We start from the raw sequence: 17,702 nt of genomic DNA, 5'->3' as shown, positions 1-17,702 counted from the left end.
CTCTCCTACAGATGGAATATCAGAGTGAAGGGATAGATGCTGCGCTGGTGAAGTACGAGGACAACCGCCCTCTCTTAGATACTTTCCTCCAGAAACCAATGGGCCTTTTGTCTCTGCTAGATGAAGAGAGCAGATTCCCACAAGCAACAGATCAGACTTTAGTTGGTAGGTGTTATAGGGGAACGGAGGATCTAATTGTCTGGCAAATGTGCTAATGACCATTTAATAACGTTTATGGCTATTACCATCAATAAACTCCTTGCAAAGTTAGTTCTGGTTCCTATTATGCTCTAAATCTACAGGACCAATATTTATTATAAGCTCATGCTCATATTTTCAAGAAAGACTGCACACAAGATGTATCTTCATTTAAAATGTTTTGTATTAATATTCTAAATGTAATATTCTTATACATATTTTAAAACAGTTTCAGCAAACAAAGTATATTATACAACATCAATATGTTTCGTTTACTCTATTAGTATAGGTGGTATAGCATAGATGTTAATACAATACATTACATTAGATATCTTTTTTATAAATATATAAGTTAATGTGTTTGTGTGTCAGTTATTGTGTGATGTGATGGTGTGTCTAATCAATTTTACCTATTGTGAAGGGTGTGTGTACATGCTATTATAGTGTGTGTGTGTGTGTGTGTGTGTGTGTGTGTGTGTGTGTGTGTGTGTGTGAGTGTGTGTAGGGGGGAGAGGGGAGTGTTGTGGGGGAGACACACTCAGGCTTTCCTCCATTTTAAATATCCAACAAAACTTCACAACACTATAAACATCAAATAGTATTTATATCCCATACCACACAAATTCATTGTTTGCATAAACACAGCCTCCACTAAATTCATTGTATATCACATTGCCGCCATATTAACTCTCATCCCATGAATCATGGGATATATTTACTAAACTTCGGGCCTGAAAAAGTAGAGATGTTGCCTTTAGGAACCAATCAGATTCTAGCTGTCATTTTGTAGAATGTACTAAATAAATGATAGCTAGAATCTGATTGGTAGCTATAGGCAACAGCTCCAATTTTTCAAACCTGCACTTTAGTAAATATACTCCAATGTCTCCAGCACTAATAAACAGTTTCTCATAAACAAACAGTTTCACATTATTATTAATTCAAACTTTGCAATCTCAGCCATACTCTGACATAAACTGACTAAACTCCATTACTTCAAAAATTTCATATCACAAACCATTCAATCCATTCAAATACATCACTCTAATTTAATTAACTCCATAACAAATGAGTACAAACTCTCTAATCTCAGTCTTACTATAAAATAAACCATTACAAATTAAACAGTTTTTACACACACACACATACATACACACACACACACACACCACACACACACAAACACAAACACACACACACAACACACACACACACACACACACACACACACACACACACACACACACACACACACACACACACACCTCTATTCTAGCCTTTTAACCCAAAGTTGTTTAGTGATCTTCAACTCTCTTACACCACATGTGATATAACTTAGCATCTATGTACAAGCATACCACAAGCACACAAAGTTCAACTGCCAGGGTTGCCAAGTGTAACACTATTATAAGTGTAAAAACTGTAAAATAAGTGGAAACATTACACTGTGGCCCATAACCTATCACAGGTTTGATAAAAGAAAAGCATGGGAAAATCCATTTTTTTGTCCTCTGATATCACAAGATCAATAGCAAGTCCATACTTTATATTACTGTGATTGTAAGACATAAGATCAGGGTTTGTTTTTTTTTAAATCCAGTATTTTTATTGAAACTTTTTAAGATATAAACATACCAAACAACAAAAAGAAAAGATCAGGGTTTTACATGGGTTTCTTCTGAAACCTTGGTCTGACGTTTGTTAAATAGATTTTTTCGTTTTTGGTAAAGGTTTGCTGTACCATATTTTCCCAAATATAAAAAAATCCTTCCACATGAACTTTTTAATTTACAGAAGAAACATTTTAACACCCCATTTTCTCTGAATAGAAGTAGTTACAGAATTTTGTAACATATAAGGCTAGGTACACACTGAAGAAATTTCCAACCAACCTGTTATCTCAAACGATTGTACCTATGACTGAAGGTCCGATCAGTCTGGCCATTCATACATACACACTGACACGGTTTATGTTCAGATCTGTGCTCTTCATCTGGTCCTTCACCTGGTCCGCTAGTCTTCAGAGAATGACAGCACAATATTCATTAATTAATTCTTGTCACACTGACTATAACTGCCTTGTTATAGCTATCCTCATGTCCTAATGAATTTCGTTAGCTTCTGTGACTCAAAATATTCTGTTTCAGAACGAATAAATGAATTGTTCCTTCTACAGCACTCTCTAAATTTATTAACCGGGACATTCATCACTAGCATCGGCTGAAAAGAGCCCGACTCTGTAAACTCTATGGAGATCGTGAGCATGAGTGTGTACACACTTCATGATCGGTCAGTGATTGGTCGGAAAATATTAAACAGTGAGACCAACCAAATCAAACGATGACGACTTTAGATCATCGTGTCACTATACACACTCACACGATATCTGAGCAAACAGTCGGATGTCGGCTGATAGGAGGTTTTTCATTCGATCATCGGGTCAGTGTGTACCTGGTCTTAGTAAGGACTTGCTCTGATAAAGGTTTTCTCAGTGCAATCTCAGCTTAGAACATTCATTTACATTTACCTTTTTCTAGAACTCGCTTAGAATGATATTAAATGTAATGTATTATATTTTCATTTTCACAGATAAATTTGAAGACAATCTAAGATGTAAATATTTCTGGAGGCCAAAATGTGTTGAACTGTGTTTTGGCATTCAGCATTATGCTGGGAAGGTAAATACATTGTGTTTATTTACAAGGTGATGCTTATGTTGGTCCTTTTTAAAGGATTGTGTATTGTAAGTACAACGTTCCCTGACTCATTGAAAACAGCTGAATTAAGACCAAATTCACATCTTAGTGTGTTTCAGTTTCTATAGCCATGCCCCTAATAGATCATATGATCAGTGAAATTGTAATGGCTGGTAGCAAAGGAGTAGAAGAGGTGACTCAATATATTTCAGGGTATTTTTTAGCAAGATGAGGGTGTCCGTATACACAAATACTATGCTCATCATTACTGTAACGCTCCTCCAATGAGCAGCCCACTGTGCTGAGATAACTGTTAAGGACAAAGATAGAAGTTCTCACAGCAACATCTTTCTGGGGTTTATGAAAACTAATAAGTTGACTGTTGCAACCATAGCAACCAATCAGCAACGTGTGTTTCATTGTATAGATAATACTATTAAAATGACAGTCGGTTACTTTGTACAACCTCTCCTTTTCTAGCGCTACTTGTAAAACAGTGTTCAAAAATGTTTCCTAATGTTTTGGGAATATGACCATTTATATATTTGACAGTTGGAACTTTATCCTGAAAATGAATTCCATTAAAACATTGTTATGAGATTTGTATGAGCAGATAAAATCAAGTCACAGGTCAGGTCATATCTCCTGACTCTTCTGATGTTACACAGACGTACATGAAGACAGAAGACAGGGTGATCTTTTTAAATGGAAACTTAAATAATTGTTAATGCAGACATTTAGGATAATGATCAACGTCTGCCACGTATTTTGCCTAAGGTTTCATAATAGTTATCTCTTAACAAAAGCCAAAAAGTTGAAGGTCATATTAAAGATCCCGCAACATTTTTGACTGATCCCACTTTTTGTTTAATCCATTATATTGTATGTTTCAGGTTCCATTTTAATTTGTGGGGGATCCCTTCCCACTGTATCTGCATGGATTGGAGCATTTTATGTTCAGCATTGCAAATTTGCTGATTAGTATGTTAATATTTGTATTTGTACATCATCGTTCATGTAACAGGTCCTCTACGACGCCTGTGGATTCCTGGAGAAGAACAGAGACACTCTGCCAGCTGATGTCGTTGTTGTGTTAAGGACATCAGAAAATAAACTTCTTCAGCAACTGTTCTCAAGTCCATTGACCAAAACAGGTATTCCTCTACATTATTAATATAGAAGTGCATGACGGTCAGATTTGACCTGCAGAAATAATAATGCAATAATAAAGTGCTTTCCTATTGTAACATGAAGGAGTCAGCCCTGATGCAATATGTATTCAAGTCTGAATCTTAATACAGCGGACAGGAAACATTGGAGTGTATTTATGTCAGCCTATGGATTGCTTTGGGATGTAGTTTTGTTTTAATGTATTGTATGTTTAAATAGATGACCTAGAGGACTGGTGTTTGCATGTGCTGTTTCCATTGGATATCTATTGTTCCGATTTGTTCACAAGATTCCAACATACTATACTTACTTTGACTCTACTATTCTTGACTGTAAAAAAAAATACATACATACAGTAGCAATTCTAAATAGGCCATCACTCTTAATAGTGAAGACATTTGGGACTATCCTGCAAAACTCTAGACAACTGATAGTTTGTGAGGCCTAAATACACCAGCATTTTCGAATCAGCTTTTTATGCTGTTTAGAAGCACAAAAAGACCAAAAAAACATTTTTTCCAATAGCAAAAAGCAGAAAGAAAGTATAAAATAACAGGATCATTTAAGAAACTGTGAAGGGGGAGCAAAAAACAGAGCAAAGGAAAAATGTAATAATTTATAAATTGTAATATTTAATCATTGATTAATTGCTATTTAACCAAAACCTCTGTTTTCTTACTTTGTTGTGTGCTTATGTACATCTGCGAGTCTATAGATACTGTGTATTCATGTTTTACAGCTACATAGGTAGATAAGTAGCTAATTTCAGGAAGATTGTGATACATTATCAGCTGTGAGGAAAGTGTTACTCTGATTGTTTCCTGTAGGTGGCCCTATTGGTCTCCTGGTTATATTGTACATAGCAAGTCTGATCCTCCTCAGCATGCCAATCTGTCTCACAAATCAAAACATGTGATTCTTATTGTTTGCTATGTGCCAAACATGTTTTACTCTGCAAATGTTATGATATTTACTTTTAAAGTGTTAGACCAGATCTGACCCTACTTATAGTATAAGTCATCAGTTTGCAATGCATGGTTATTTGATTGTATTGAACCATAAATATGTTTTTGAATATAATGACCTGCTAGTTATTTTGCTTTAATACAGGGCTGGTGTTCTGTGCAAACAAAAGTTTATCGGTCATCCGTGTAGATAAATAACACAGCTATAGCAATGTTTTACCAGATATACAAAATATGAGATTCTCCACATTTCAGTGATTCTGGGACAGTGACTCACTTTATTGAGATTGCACTAACAAAATGTTGTTGTTTATAAGCAAAATGTGGTTATAAAATTTTGTTTTTAGGCAAAAAAAAGTATATTAAAACAAATGTAAAACATATAATTTAACAATTTAACAAATTTACCATATTTTGTGGATTTTCATACACATCCAAATTTAAAATGTAAAGAAATATTTCACAAGAAAATACACTGATAGCACAAACGATCACACCTACATACATAAAACAGGACCAATTGACCCCACCCCCAGCCAGGTCTGGCGCTACCATTGGCCGATCCTAGGCAGTCGCCAAGTCGCCAGTGGTTTGGGGGCACCTAAAGCACTGAATGAGTGACATAATGTGATATTAAGATTTAAATTCCCACACTGATTATCTGAGGGATCACACGGGGATTTAGAAAGCAGATTTCTCAGGAATAAGGTGATGCTTAAGGAGATCCCAGAGATCATGACATCCTACTTTGATTTCTCCTGAGAGCTGGACTACGCTCACAGAACGTTGCACTCCACCCCAAGATCAGGGGAACCAATAGAATATCACTAGATAACATGATTACCGATCCAAAGAAGCTTTAATAGTGGCTGCTGCAGCAGAGATTTATAGTTGCTTTACCCAAACATAGCACCTTACAACTTAACACACAGAAGGGCCCTTAAACCAGCGATTGAAATTCTGCAGTTCCACCAAATCAGGTACCAGTGGGGGTTCCCCTTCAGCTTTTGGTGTGCAATGTTCAAAATATATCTATAAAGGATGTTAAAGATCAGAGAGAATTCTTCCAAGCAAAGAAACGTACCTGCAGTCACTAGAACCCCTGCAATGTAAGAGGGGTAGAATAATATATCTGTAAAACATTCCTCTTCAAATATCAATGTATTTTCACAAGAGTTCAAATGAGAATCACTGAATACATTTAACAGGAGTTCAATTTAACTGGTAATTCACAGTTAGGTTAAATTGCGATCGATTAAAAATGATTGATTAAGTCATTTTAACCTAGCAACTCAGATCTCATCATTCAGCTTTACTCAGAGATTCAGATCAGCATTTAATTTAACACATGCGCTTCACTCTACTATAGAAACTGGACTTTTAAAATTTCCTTTCAACCCTTTTAAATATTCATCATTTACACAAGTACTTATGTTTTTCATTTTAATAGACTCCAGTACTGATTCTTCATAGTTACTTATACCCCCAAAGACTCTAAAAATGGAATATATAACTGTACAATACAATGGAAAGTTAAATATGAATACTTACTATTCTATCTAGGTGCCGCTTTATGTTGTTATTATTAAAGATTAATATTTACCTGTTGACATGCTGCTGAGGTCTCTCCTGTGCCCCTGGAGAAGGTTCCTGTGGGGACAGAAGGGAAGTTAGACAACCACTTTCTTCTGGAATTCAAAATAAAACAGAGCTTCAAATCAAACATTGACACTAAAGTACAGTTCTCGAGAGTATGGACATCAGACATCAGTATGGGCATCAGACAAAGCAGTAATTCAAGATATTGTCAGTAAAGATGGCTCTAAATTGAAAAGAGAAAGACTAAAATAAACTTCATGAACAGGGTCAGACTGGGCCGCCAGGGGGGCCGGGGTATCCCCCGGTAGGCCCCGACGCTGATCGCTCCTCTCTTCGATGGTGGGGGGAGCAGGTAACTTAAAAAAAATTAGAAATAAATAAATACGCACGTAACCATGGCACCGGCGCCCCTCTTCTCTGCTCTGATTGCACTGAATGTCGGGCGTGATGACACTACACCCGACGTTAAGTGAGGAGCGGTGCAGAGAGGATTCGGTAAGAAGACAGAAGACAAAAGAAGAGAAGAAGAGAAGAAAGAAGCAGATAGAAAAGGTAAGTGAAGGAACGGAAGCAAAGGCAGCATGGCAGAGAGTGAAAAGGGGCAAAGGCAGCATGGCAGAGTATGAAGGGGGTCAAAGCAGCATGCTAGAGAATGAAGGGGGCCAAAGCAGCATGGAAGAGTGTGATGGGGGAGCCAAAGCAGCATTGCAGAGTGTGAAGGGGGGCCAAAGCAGCATGGAAGGCACAGTGTGATCATAAGGAGGCACAGCATGGTCATGAAGGGGCACAGTAATGTGTGTATGATGGCACAGCGGGCTTGTGGAAATGTAATGTGTGTGTGGTAGGTGGTGGCTAACTAATGGGTGCTATTTTGTTTGTGATGATGGGGCAATTTAATTTTATAGTGGGGACTATTAATTTAAGAGGGCTGGTTTGGGCGCTATTAATTGAATGTGGGGCTGAGTTTGAGGAGCATGAGGTCTATTTATTAAATGTGAATATGAATTATTTAATGGCAATGACGGTTGCGGGAAATAGTTATATTTATTATACGTAAATGCTATTAATTTATTACTGGGGCTGTCTGGAGGGAGGGAAATAGGTTTATTTATTAAATGGGAATACTATTACTTTAATGTTGGGGCTGGAGGAATGGCTAAGCATTAATTGTGGGTTCTGTTGATTTAACGTCGGGGCTGGTTGGAATTTTCTAAATGTAACCTTTTTTTTTTTTCAAATAGGGCCCCCAACATTCCAGGATCCATACAAGCCGCAACTAAACACAACAGCAACCACAGGTGGTGAAAGTGACAAGAACAGGTAGGACAGTCTGTCAAATGTTCTGATTCTAGTGGGACAATAACGTGTTCTGCCCAATCTAACGGGTAGGTCAAGACTGTGTACTCTTTATATACATACTGGATTCTTTATATACTACTCTATGGTTCTAGCTGTCATTCGTGGGCTGACCACTTTCCCTCTAGTGTCTGGTCTCGCCTCTTTGATGACTAACCACACCCCCTCTGGTGGGCCTCTATCTTTGCAGTCCCCTGGTGGGCCCTTCATACCCCAGTCCGACACTGTATCATGAATCAGATAGCAGCACTAGAAGTCATTCACAGATCCACTTGAACATCAAACTCTCCCAACAAATCACTACACTTAGAGGTCAACTCACCTTACTCTTAATGGACAAAGCTGATAAATAATTCAAGTTCAACATCTTAAATCCCAATTAATGCTCTTGGATTTGAAAATTATATTTCACAGTGTAGACTGGATATATATACGGAGGCCACTCTACAGTCCTGTGGCTTTCTTATGAATTTCACCCAAGCTTCATTCTACAAAGGCCCAACAGTTTGTGTTGTCTCAGGAGGCCTAACATCTGGACAATTTCCCATAGGTAACAGGACAAGACAAGGAATTTTCCTTTTTCCTCTCCTGTTTCCCATATGTATGGAAGCTATGGCCGAGATGATCCACTTCAATCCAGATATATAAGGCCTTTGAATAGGAGACCACAAATATAAAATTTTCACAGGCAAGATACTGTTCTCCATGACCTGATCCTTGGTCTCCCTACCCAATATATTCCATGTCTGGTCCCGATAATCAGAATTTTCAAATGTTCAAAAGACATTTCAGTAAATAAGAGGCCCTTAATACCTATACCAACTCACATAGCTAAACCTATCAAACTTGATTTTAAATTTCAAACTGCCTACAATACTTTGTGGTTAACAACATGGCTTTTTATTAATTTTTATACAATGCTAACTTCATATCTTTAGATACTTTGATCAAAAAGGAAATTAAACATTGGAGCAGATATCCCATATCTTAGCTACTAAGAATTAATTATTACATTAAAATGAGCTATTATATATCTGTATATATCTCTATATATCTTTATATATGTAAGTGATTCCAATGAGCCCATCTGTATCAGACTAGATGGGTGGACATAGAAAATTAGCTGAATTTCCCCTATACTCGATCTTCCTCTCTAGTTTAGGGCTCAACACAGACCCAGACAATAGCTAATGGACCTGACCTCTAACTATTTGGGACATGGCACAAGGTAAGCAAGACGCAAGCCAAACAGAATATCATTTTCCCTGAACATCCCTGAACCCCTTTTCTGCAACAAGACTTTCATATCTTAATTTTTAAACCCTCTGTGCAGTTGGCAGAAAACAAATACAAAGTAAGGATTTAAAAGCAAACTACAGACTCCCCTCTCTTCAGGAAATTACAAATACTCCCCTCCCTACTTGGGAGATGTTGGGCTCGAATATACCCACTGATATCTTGTTACATCCTCAAAATAACAAAGCAAAATCATCCATATGCACAACAGATAAAGATAATGAATGCAAAGTTCTAATAGATTGGTACCTTCCCCTTAATATACGATCAGGGCCGGATTAACCATAGGGCTAACTGGGCTACAGCCCAGGGGCCTATGGCATCCAGGGGGGCCTTGAAGCACTTTCACTGTGGTCCTTCTCCGGCACGCTGTAGTCTCCGATCACGGGGGGGGGGGGGGGCGCAGGCAGCTTGGATCACGGGGGGAGGGGAGTGGGCAGCTCGGATCACGGGGGGGGGGGGGCCCTCACGAGGGAATGGAGGCCCCCTTAGCCCAGGGGCCTCCATTCCCTTAATCCGGCCCTGAATACGATCATTACATATTTCACTCCCCTGAACCAGTAATAGAGGATGTGGTGAAAAGGGAACATGTCCCATATCTGGTGGTCTTGTAGATACATTTACCAGTAACTGGAAAGAAGTGGAATGTTGGGTAGCCAAAACATGGAAAACCTCCTTAGCCGAAATTGGAAAGACCAATGCTAAAATATGGTGGGTAGCTTCAATGGACGGAATCTATGAATACCTATTTCAAGATGCTCTCCCAGCCACCTTACAAAACACATGGGAGGGGTGTATGGCTAGGGGGTTGTCCCCTACTTTTCTTCTCTTCTTTTCTCTCCTTTATTTCTCTTCCTCTTTAATCTCCACTCAGTTTATTCCCCTCTTATTTGCCTTATTCCCCTCTCGTTTGCCTTCTTTCTTCCTTTTCATTTTCTATCCATCCCAAGTACCTCCATCTATCTATACTTCACCAGGTGACACATATCAAATTATTCATTCCCACTAAGTATTAAAAGCACAATACATTTTTATTAGAAACCACAAGCAATTTTTTTCTTGCCCCATCTGGTCACAACGCTCTAAGCAACATTTATTTTTATATTTAAAACAAACCCTCATGTAATTATGGAGATTGTTTTATCTTGTCGCTAACAAATTGACCCTAGTCTGTGTGTGTGCCTGTCTGTGTGTGTCTGTGTCTGTCTGTCTCTGTCTGTCTGTGTGTATGTTAGGGAATTTAGACTGTAAGCCCCAATGGGGCAGGGACTGATGTGAGTGAGTTCTCTGTACAGAACTGCGGAATTAGTGGCGCTATATAAATAAATGGTGATAATAATAATAGTAATCTTTATAAACGTTATTTTTATAACTAGTTGTTTGGATCTTGGTGATATGCAAAAACAACAACTTTTGTTTCAATAAAATTAAAGTCCTTTTGTCCGAAAAATATGGTACATTGTAAACCACTTTTTTAATCTTTTTTATGAATACATTGCTTTAGTTGAAACAATTATTAACATTCACTGAACCAGTAAAATGATTCATGAATTGATTCACCAAAACTATTGGTCCAGTTTCCCTGGAGCCAAACCAGAAGATTCACCCATATCTGCTTTTTTACTAAGGAATAAGAGAAAATTAATTTAATTGCAAATTTTTCAATGTTAGCATACTCAGTAGGAAGTACAGCAACTAAATCAACTTCGTTCCTGTCTTTGTTTGACTGTCAAGATGATTTATGTAATTCAGTTTTTGCTACCATTTTTACACTTTCTTATACAGTCCATTAATAGCTTCACAAATTTCACAGCAGTAGAACACATGGTTCACATACTGTGGCATTTGAAGAAAATTATGGATTCTCTGCTCAGGATCATTCATAATAGGTCAGGTATGAATCAGTGAAAATTGTCAAATTAATTCCACAAAATTCATTTTGATACAGTGCAAAGAAGTATAGTATCAAAGAAACAGTATGGAGAAATGACGGGCAACTTTACTAAAGGAAATTGTATACAAAATTCTTATACATTTATGGGCATGGACACAAGAGCTTTGGACAGTTTTTGGTGCTACTTGTGAGCATCAAAAACACCAAAATTCACCAACAATTTGCCAACAACATGTTAGTACACACTTGTGTATCTTTCTTTTTTGTTGTTTCACTTGCAGACTGTTCTATATTTTGTGTTGGTTTTTTTTTTAAAGCTACTATCAATTTTAATCTGTGAGGGAAATAAAGAGGAGAAAGGAATAAATGTGTCCTGCGCCCAGCGTTATTGTGAGAGACCAGGCGGGTTTCCTCCAAGTACTTTCTGTGGTTACAAAAAGCATATATCTAACGTTCCATGACGTTTTGTCCTGATGACGGCTGATGTGTCATCTGGAACTTTTTATTAGCTAGAGAACCATGATCGAGCTTCTCTGGATACCAGTTCTGCCAAAAATGTCCATAAGTTTCTGTACAGGCCACTAAATGGCCTGTGATGATGGTGGTGTTGATGGTACGTCCTGTGGAGAGATAGAAAAAAAGAACCCAAAGAGAGAAATTGTCATATATGAATCATGGAGATTAAATAAAATACATTTCCAATGCAGCTGCATTTAAAGTCAAACATGTTGGAGATTTGGTTTTGGACCCACATTTATTCGATGGCTCCGCATGTTGTATCTCACTCCTGCGGAGCGGGTGTCCGTGAATGGATACACTTCGGCCCCTTTTGGTCTTGGAAGGGGTACCCGTCAAGGGTGCCCGCTCTCTCTCGCACTATTCACACTGGCAATTGAACCGCTGGTCTGCTTAATTGAAGCTCATCCTGGCATACACGGCCTTCCAGCTGGCCAGGCCACGGATACCATTGCTCTATACACAGACGACATGCTATTGTTTCTGTCAGATACAGGCGTGTCTCTAGATAACCTAATAGCTGCAGTAGATAACTTTGGCCATTATTCTGGTTTAAAAATAATAAGGATAAGTCGTGCATATTATCAGTCCATGGCGCCCTCCCGCATCTACTCCCACTTGGCATCTCTCTTCAATGGACGTTGCATTTCAAGTACCTTGGCATCTGGATTACCCCTAACTCAAATGATTATATCAAATTAAATATTGACCCCATCACAGACCACTTTAAGCACAGATCCCACTCTTGGAAGCGGCTCCCGTTGACTATGACAGGGAGAATTAACTTATTTAAAATGATTATACAACCCAAATATCTTTATGCTCTGCAGCACTCACCAATATATATCCCCAATCATATATATCAGCTCATTAATTCTTTACTCTCCTCATTCATCTGGAGTGATAGGCGGCCCAGAATTAAATTGAATACTCTCTGTAAATCTAAAGGGGAAGGTGGACAATCCTTAAATTTTATTATATGGCAGCTCAATTATCACATCTACATGACCGGTTATATGCCACACGGGACAGCTCTTTAGTCGGTTTCCTTGGTGAGCGGGCGGGGCCTCTGTTTTCCCCACTACAGGTACTTCTGATAGGTAAGTCCACTAGGTCGGACCGCCCTCATCGTGTCTCAGGCAATTAGGGTGTGGTATATGGCTTGTGGGATACTGGGGGGAGAGGGCCTGGACCCGGACACTCTGATTTGGCACAACACTATGTTACCAGAGCTGAATAAACTGAGTGATGATAAATTTTTACGCCAAAATGGAGTGTCCGCAATAGGTCATCTCTATGAATCTGCGGTATTTAAATCTTTTGCCCTACTCAGGCAGGACTTTGGTTTACCACATACTGTATTTTATGGTTATTTACGCTCAGACATGCTATTTAATCACAGTTTGGTGGCTCTCCTCCCACACTTCTAATCTCTCCCACTAGGACTCTGTTATGAAATATGGGTGGGTGTAGAATAATCTCCACTGTGTATACGGAACTAAATTTCCATCACGCACCTAATAGTCTGCTATCCCTTAAAGCAAAATGGGAACTTGATGTGGGGGTGTTGTCGGAGGAGGGATGGTCCCATATCCTGAAAAGTTTGAGAGAAGCCACGTCATGTATTCGCTTTCAGCAAATCCATTTCTACCGATTGCATAGGGTCTATCATACTCCGTGTTCACTGGTTGGGATTGGGGGGAGATGCGACTCTGACTGCCCCAAGTGTGGGTCAGCGGATTGCAACTTCTGGCACTTGCTGTGAGAGTGCTCAAGTGTGAACACTTTCTGGACAAAGGTGTGGACATGTGTTTGTGACACGGTGCATGGGGTTCCTCCTCTCACACCAAAAGTATGTTTATTTGGTATCTCCCTGGATGATAGTTTCTCCAAAACTCGTTGCCGATATATTTTTACCCTCACAACCCTAGCCAAGGTTATTATAGCCCACACGTTGATGGCAGTGGATAGCCCTGGTTTACAGAAACGGAGGGCTCTAGAGAACGACACCATGAATCATGAAAGGTATATGTATACAGAGAGATGTGCAAGACACAAATATGAAAAGTATGGTCCCCCTGGTACTCCTCAAGATATAAACTACGCACGTCTGAACTAGACATTAATTAAGTTCGCTTGCCATGACCCCCCCCCTCACCTCATTACCCTATGCACCATGGCTGTGGCTCCCGGGTGCCCGCTCTATACCAGTCTAAATCAGTTCTAGCCGCTCCTTCATAGTGGGAGCTGATAGCAAGTTTTAAAAGTGTCCTCTATGTGTGAGTTTACTTACATACATTTGTGTATTCACCTGCTCTGCTTGAATCAAATTTACTTACATCACGTATTTATTTACACTGTACGGCTTTGTACATGGGAAAGGGGGTTGCTAAAGGTGACGCTCTCATCTACAACAGGTTCTGATAACTTAACTGGTAGGGTGTTTCGTGACAATCCCAAAATGATTAAACACAATAATTTGAAGTATCAAAGGGGAAAATGATCAGCTATTTACTTTCTGACAATGAATAATTGACTTGACTTTCTCGTTATGCCCATATGTATGAATCCACCAAATTGTTCATGTAAATTTTTTCATTTAAAACATTCCTTTAGATCTGTGCAGCTACAATCCTTCCTCCCTTCCCTAACACCTTGGACTGGGCTAGACAGGCATTTTCTTAGAATGTGCCTGTAGGGTAAGATTACATGCAGTCACTTGATGAAAATAGGATAGCCAACCTCTAATTAGGTTGACTACATTTGTTGCAGTCTCCTGATCATTTTTTAACTGTGAAAAAAGTAGTGACCCATTGCATATTTCATTGTGCTCAAGTGCACCTAATTGTCTGCCTTGGGTATACAGAGGTATAAGCCCACATTCCACTTTTCGGAAATGCTCCGTTATCTCTCTCGGGGGGCTACATGAAAATGCACTTGTTGGAAAGAGTAAAAATGTCCCTTCAAGGTCCAGGATACTACTACCTTAGGACCCCCGCCTTTTATTACTTTAAACTCTTGCCTTTTTCTCTCCTTAAATATAGTTTGGTTACGCCTCATTTATTACTTAAATAGCTTTGTTGGATTGTCAATGTGATTTATGTAATGTGGTTTATGCTATTATGTATTTCATACATTTTTTATACTATTTAGTAATATCTTTTCAAATTCCTCAGTAGTAGAAGACCTGGGTGTAAATTCCTCAGTAGTAGAAGACCTGGGGGTAAATGTATCAAGCTGAGAATTTTCCAGCAGGTTTAAAAAGTGGAATGATATGGATAATCAATACACACAAATGGAAGTTGAATTAAAGCTGGTTATAAAATAAAGTTAGGATGCCTAAGAGTTAAGAGAGCTACGTGCATAAAATATATGTTGACAAATTAGGCTGTTTTACTTCTATAGACATGTTGCTTAAGGTATGTGGAGAAACATGTCTAGAAAGTATTGCAGTAATGTATCTAAAAGAAATGTGCCCTCCATTATACATATTAAGGGAATAGAGAAGTTGTGGTACAGTAAGGTACAGTAAGTTAGCGCCTGATAAGATGTGAAAAGATTAATTTGGATTGATGCCTATATCTGGGGGGCGAGGGGAAGATATTGCTAGTTCCTGATATGTGGAGTATATTATTGGTTTAAAGTTTTATATGATGCTCTATCTACGTATTAGTTTGTGGTTAAAATGCTTGCAGAAGTGATATGAAATTACCATTATTCCTTTTGAATTGAATGGTCTGTATTGCGCATACAAAAATAAAGAACATATTCTGAAGAGACTTCGTTTTTGGATTAATTCTTAAAAAATCCGTAACAGAGATGTTGCCAATAGCAGCCAATCAGATTCTAGCTGTCATTTTGTAGAATGTTCTAAATAAATGATAGCTAGAATCTGATTGGTTTTTCAAACCTGGTGAAAAACTTTCAGCTTCATACATTTACCCCCTGGTATGTATGCAATAGCCGGGGGGCTGGTGGGTGGTGACAGTGCATCACCAGGCCACATAGCAAAATTTAGGTAAGGTCTTGGTGATGCTGCTCTAACCTCCTGAACCACTTCTATGCTCTTAATAGAGCAGAGCAGAGGCCTCTTCTAAACCGTACCCAATGCCCACACAAGCTTCAGCTGGGATTTCGTACAGTAATGTTGTCACATAAGGTCCCAGACACTTGTTATTTTGTGGGGACATCATTTAAATACCTTTATTACATTGGTAGAATTACGCCTATAAATGAAACTGAGACCTGATCTAGTCCAGCCACAAAGATATATACAGCTTAAATCCCTTTGTGGGAAAAAAACAACAACTGAACAGAGACAGCACCTTCATTCCAAATTAAATATGTAGGACCGGAAAAGTGAAATCTAGTTTTTGGAATTAACACAATACAAGATGCAATAAAAGGAGCACATGTGTTTCTAGCCCACAGTCAGCAAGGAACTCCCCAATCATCATAACTTCTCCCATCAGAAAATGTAAATCTTACAGTTACTTTCACCGGTGAAACCAGACATGTTTACATTGAGGCCTCAATTACATTGCAGTGATTAAGTTGTCGTTGCCTTGTATAGACTATTTCAATGACCTTATGCAGAATATTTCTCTAACAGTCTTATTACTGTAGCTGCTATCACATTTAAATTGTAATGTTAATAGAATAAATTAATTTCTAGATGAAGTCAGGCTGCACAATCTCTTAGGTTTAGTAACACATCCTGAATAGAAATTTCAAAAGAAAATCTCAGCATTGCAGGCATTAAGATGTTGGGCCTGATTCATTAAGGAAAGTAATAAAAAAATGAGTAACTTTGAACCTTGGCAAAACCATGTTACAATGCAAGGGATGCAAAGGAGTTTATTATTTTGCACATAAGGACAATACTGGCTGTTCTTTCATGTAGGATGCAAATACTTGACAACTTTATTTTTACACTGACATTAAAAGATGATCTAGGACATGCTCTACCCCAACTATCAATCTGTGCCCACATTTTAAACTGACCTCCCCCTCCAATACAACATGGTTTTGCCAAGGTTCAAAGTTACTCATTTTTTTGCTTTACTTTAATGAATCATGGCCGTTGTCTTTAAGCCTCAGCATTCACAAAAAGTCCTATTTATTTCAATATAAAGACTATTTAAACTACAATATGCTAATAATGTTTATGCATTATATTGATTTTTCATTCTTTATCTGCACAGATTTTATAGAAACGGCATAAAAGCCAGCTAAACAGAGATAACCTGAAAACATAGCATGCCATGCAGCTTCACACCCATAAATCCTCTATAAATCAAACAAAAATAGCCCTTAAAGAAATTCACATTTAGTGGCACTTACAAATATGGGTGTGAGTCTTGTCGGAACTAAAGATATTTGAGGTTTCCATTGTTCATACAGGACTGGTGTTACGTTACTAGAGCCTCTAGGGACACAACCCAAATGCCTATAAATCCCAACACATCTATTAGTCACATTTCCACCAAGGCCCAACACACCCGTCGCCCATCTGTCCAGTCACACCCCAAATTTACTATCGCTATAATCAAATCCTATAGGCCACTCTCAGTTTGAGGGAATGGCTGTAAGGAAAATGTGATTGTTGAAGGTGTGTGCAACTGAGTCAATAGCAACACAACAATATACCTACAACAGTTGATTTTTAGCAAACCCTCAGCCTACAATTCTTTGCTGATAACAGGACTGTTCTGTATGCTGCTCAGGTAAAGAGCCACTCCTCAGCCTCTGTATAATCCTACTGTACTATACAGTAAACCCGAGCCTGGTTGCACGGAAAAATCTTTTTTGTTTCCTATGCAAAACTTCCTTTTGTGTTAAAGTTAGAAAGATCGATATTATCATTAAGATTTAAGCTTAACTATAGCTTTAAGCAGGGCAGGGCAGATATCTATTTTGCTAGGCTTTTTACAGACATCTTGTTAGGAACTCCCTAGCCATCACAATAAAACTCGGAGTCTACTCCGAAAGCCTGGTGTTCGCTGGAGCCCC

At 38.5% G+C, this 17,702-nt stretch overlaps 1 protein-coding gene across 1 annotated transcript in view; it reads left to right on the top strand.

The window, feature by feature from the left end:
- Positions 1 to 17,702, top strand: part of MYO3B (myosin IIIB) — a 321,272-nt gene that overhangs the window by 202,319 nt on the left and 101,251 nt on the right. The window contains exons 20-22 of the mRNA XM_075180671.1: positions 12 to 165; positions 2,788 to 2,876; positions 3,919 to 4,048. Coding sequence (XP_075036772.1) covers positions 12 to 165; positions 2,788 to 2,876; positions 3,919 to 4,048 — 373 coding nt within the window. The remainder of the gene's footprint in view (positions 1 to 11; positions 166 to 2,787; positions 2,877 to 3,918; positions 4,049 to 17,702) is intronic.

Source organism: Mixophyes fleayi, chromosome 7, assembly GCF_038048845.1.
Source record: "Mixophyes fleayi isolate aMixFle1 chromosome 7, aMixFle1.hap1, whole genome shotgun sequence".
Classification (NCBI taxonomy): Eukaryota; Metazoa; Chordata; class Amphibia; order Anura; family Limnodynastidae; genus Mixophyes; species Mixophyes fleayi.
The sequence above is the reverse complement of the archived record's forward strand: the minus strand, read 5'-3'. Positions and strand labels throughout refer to the sequence as shown.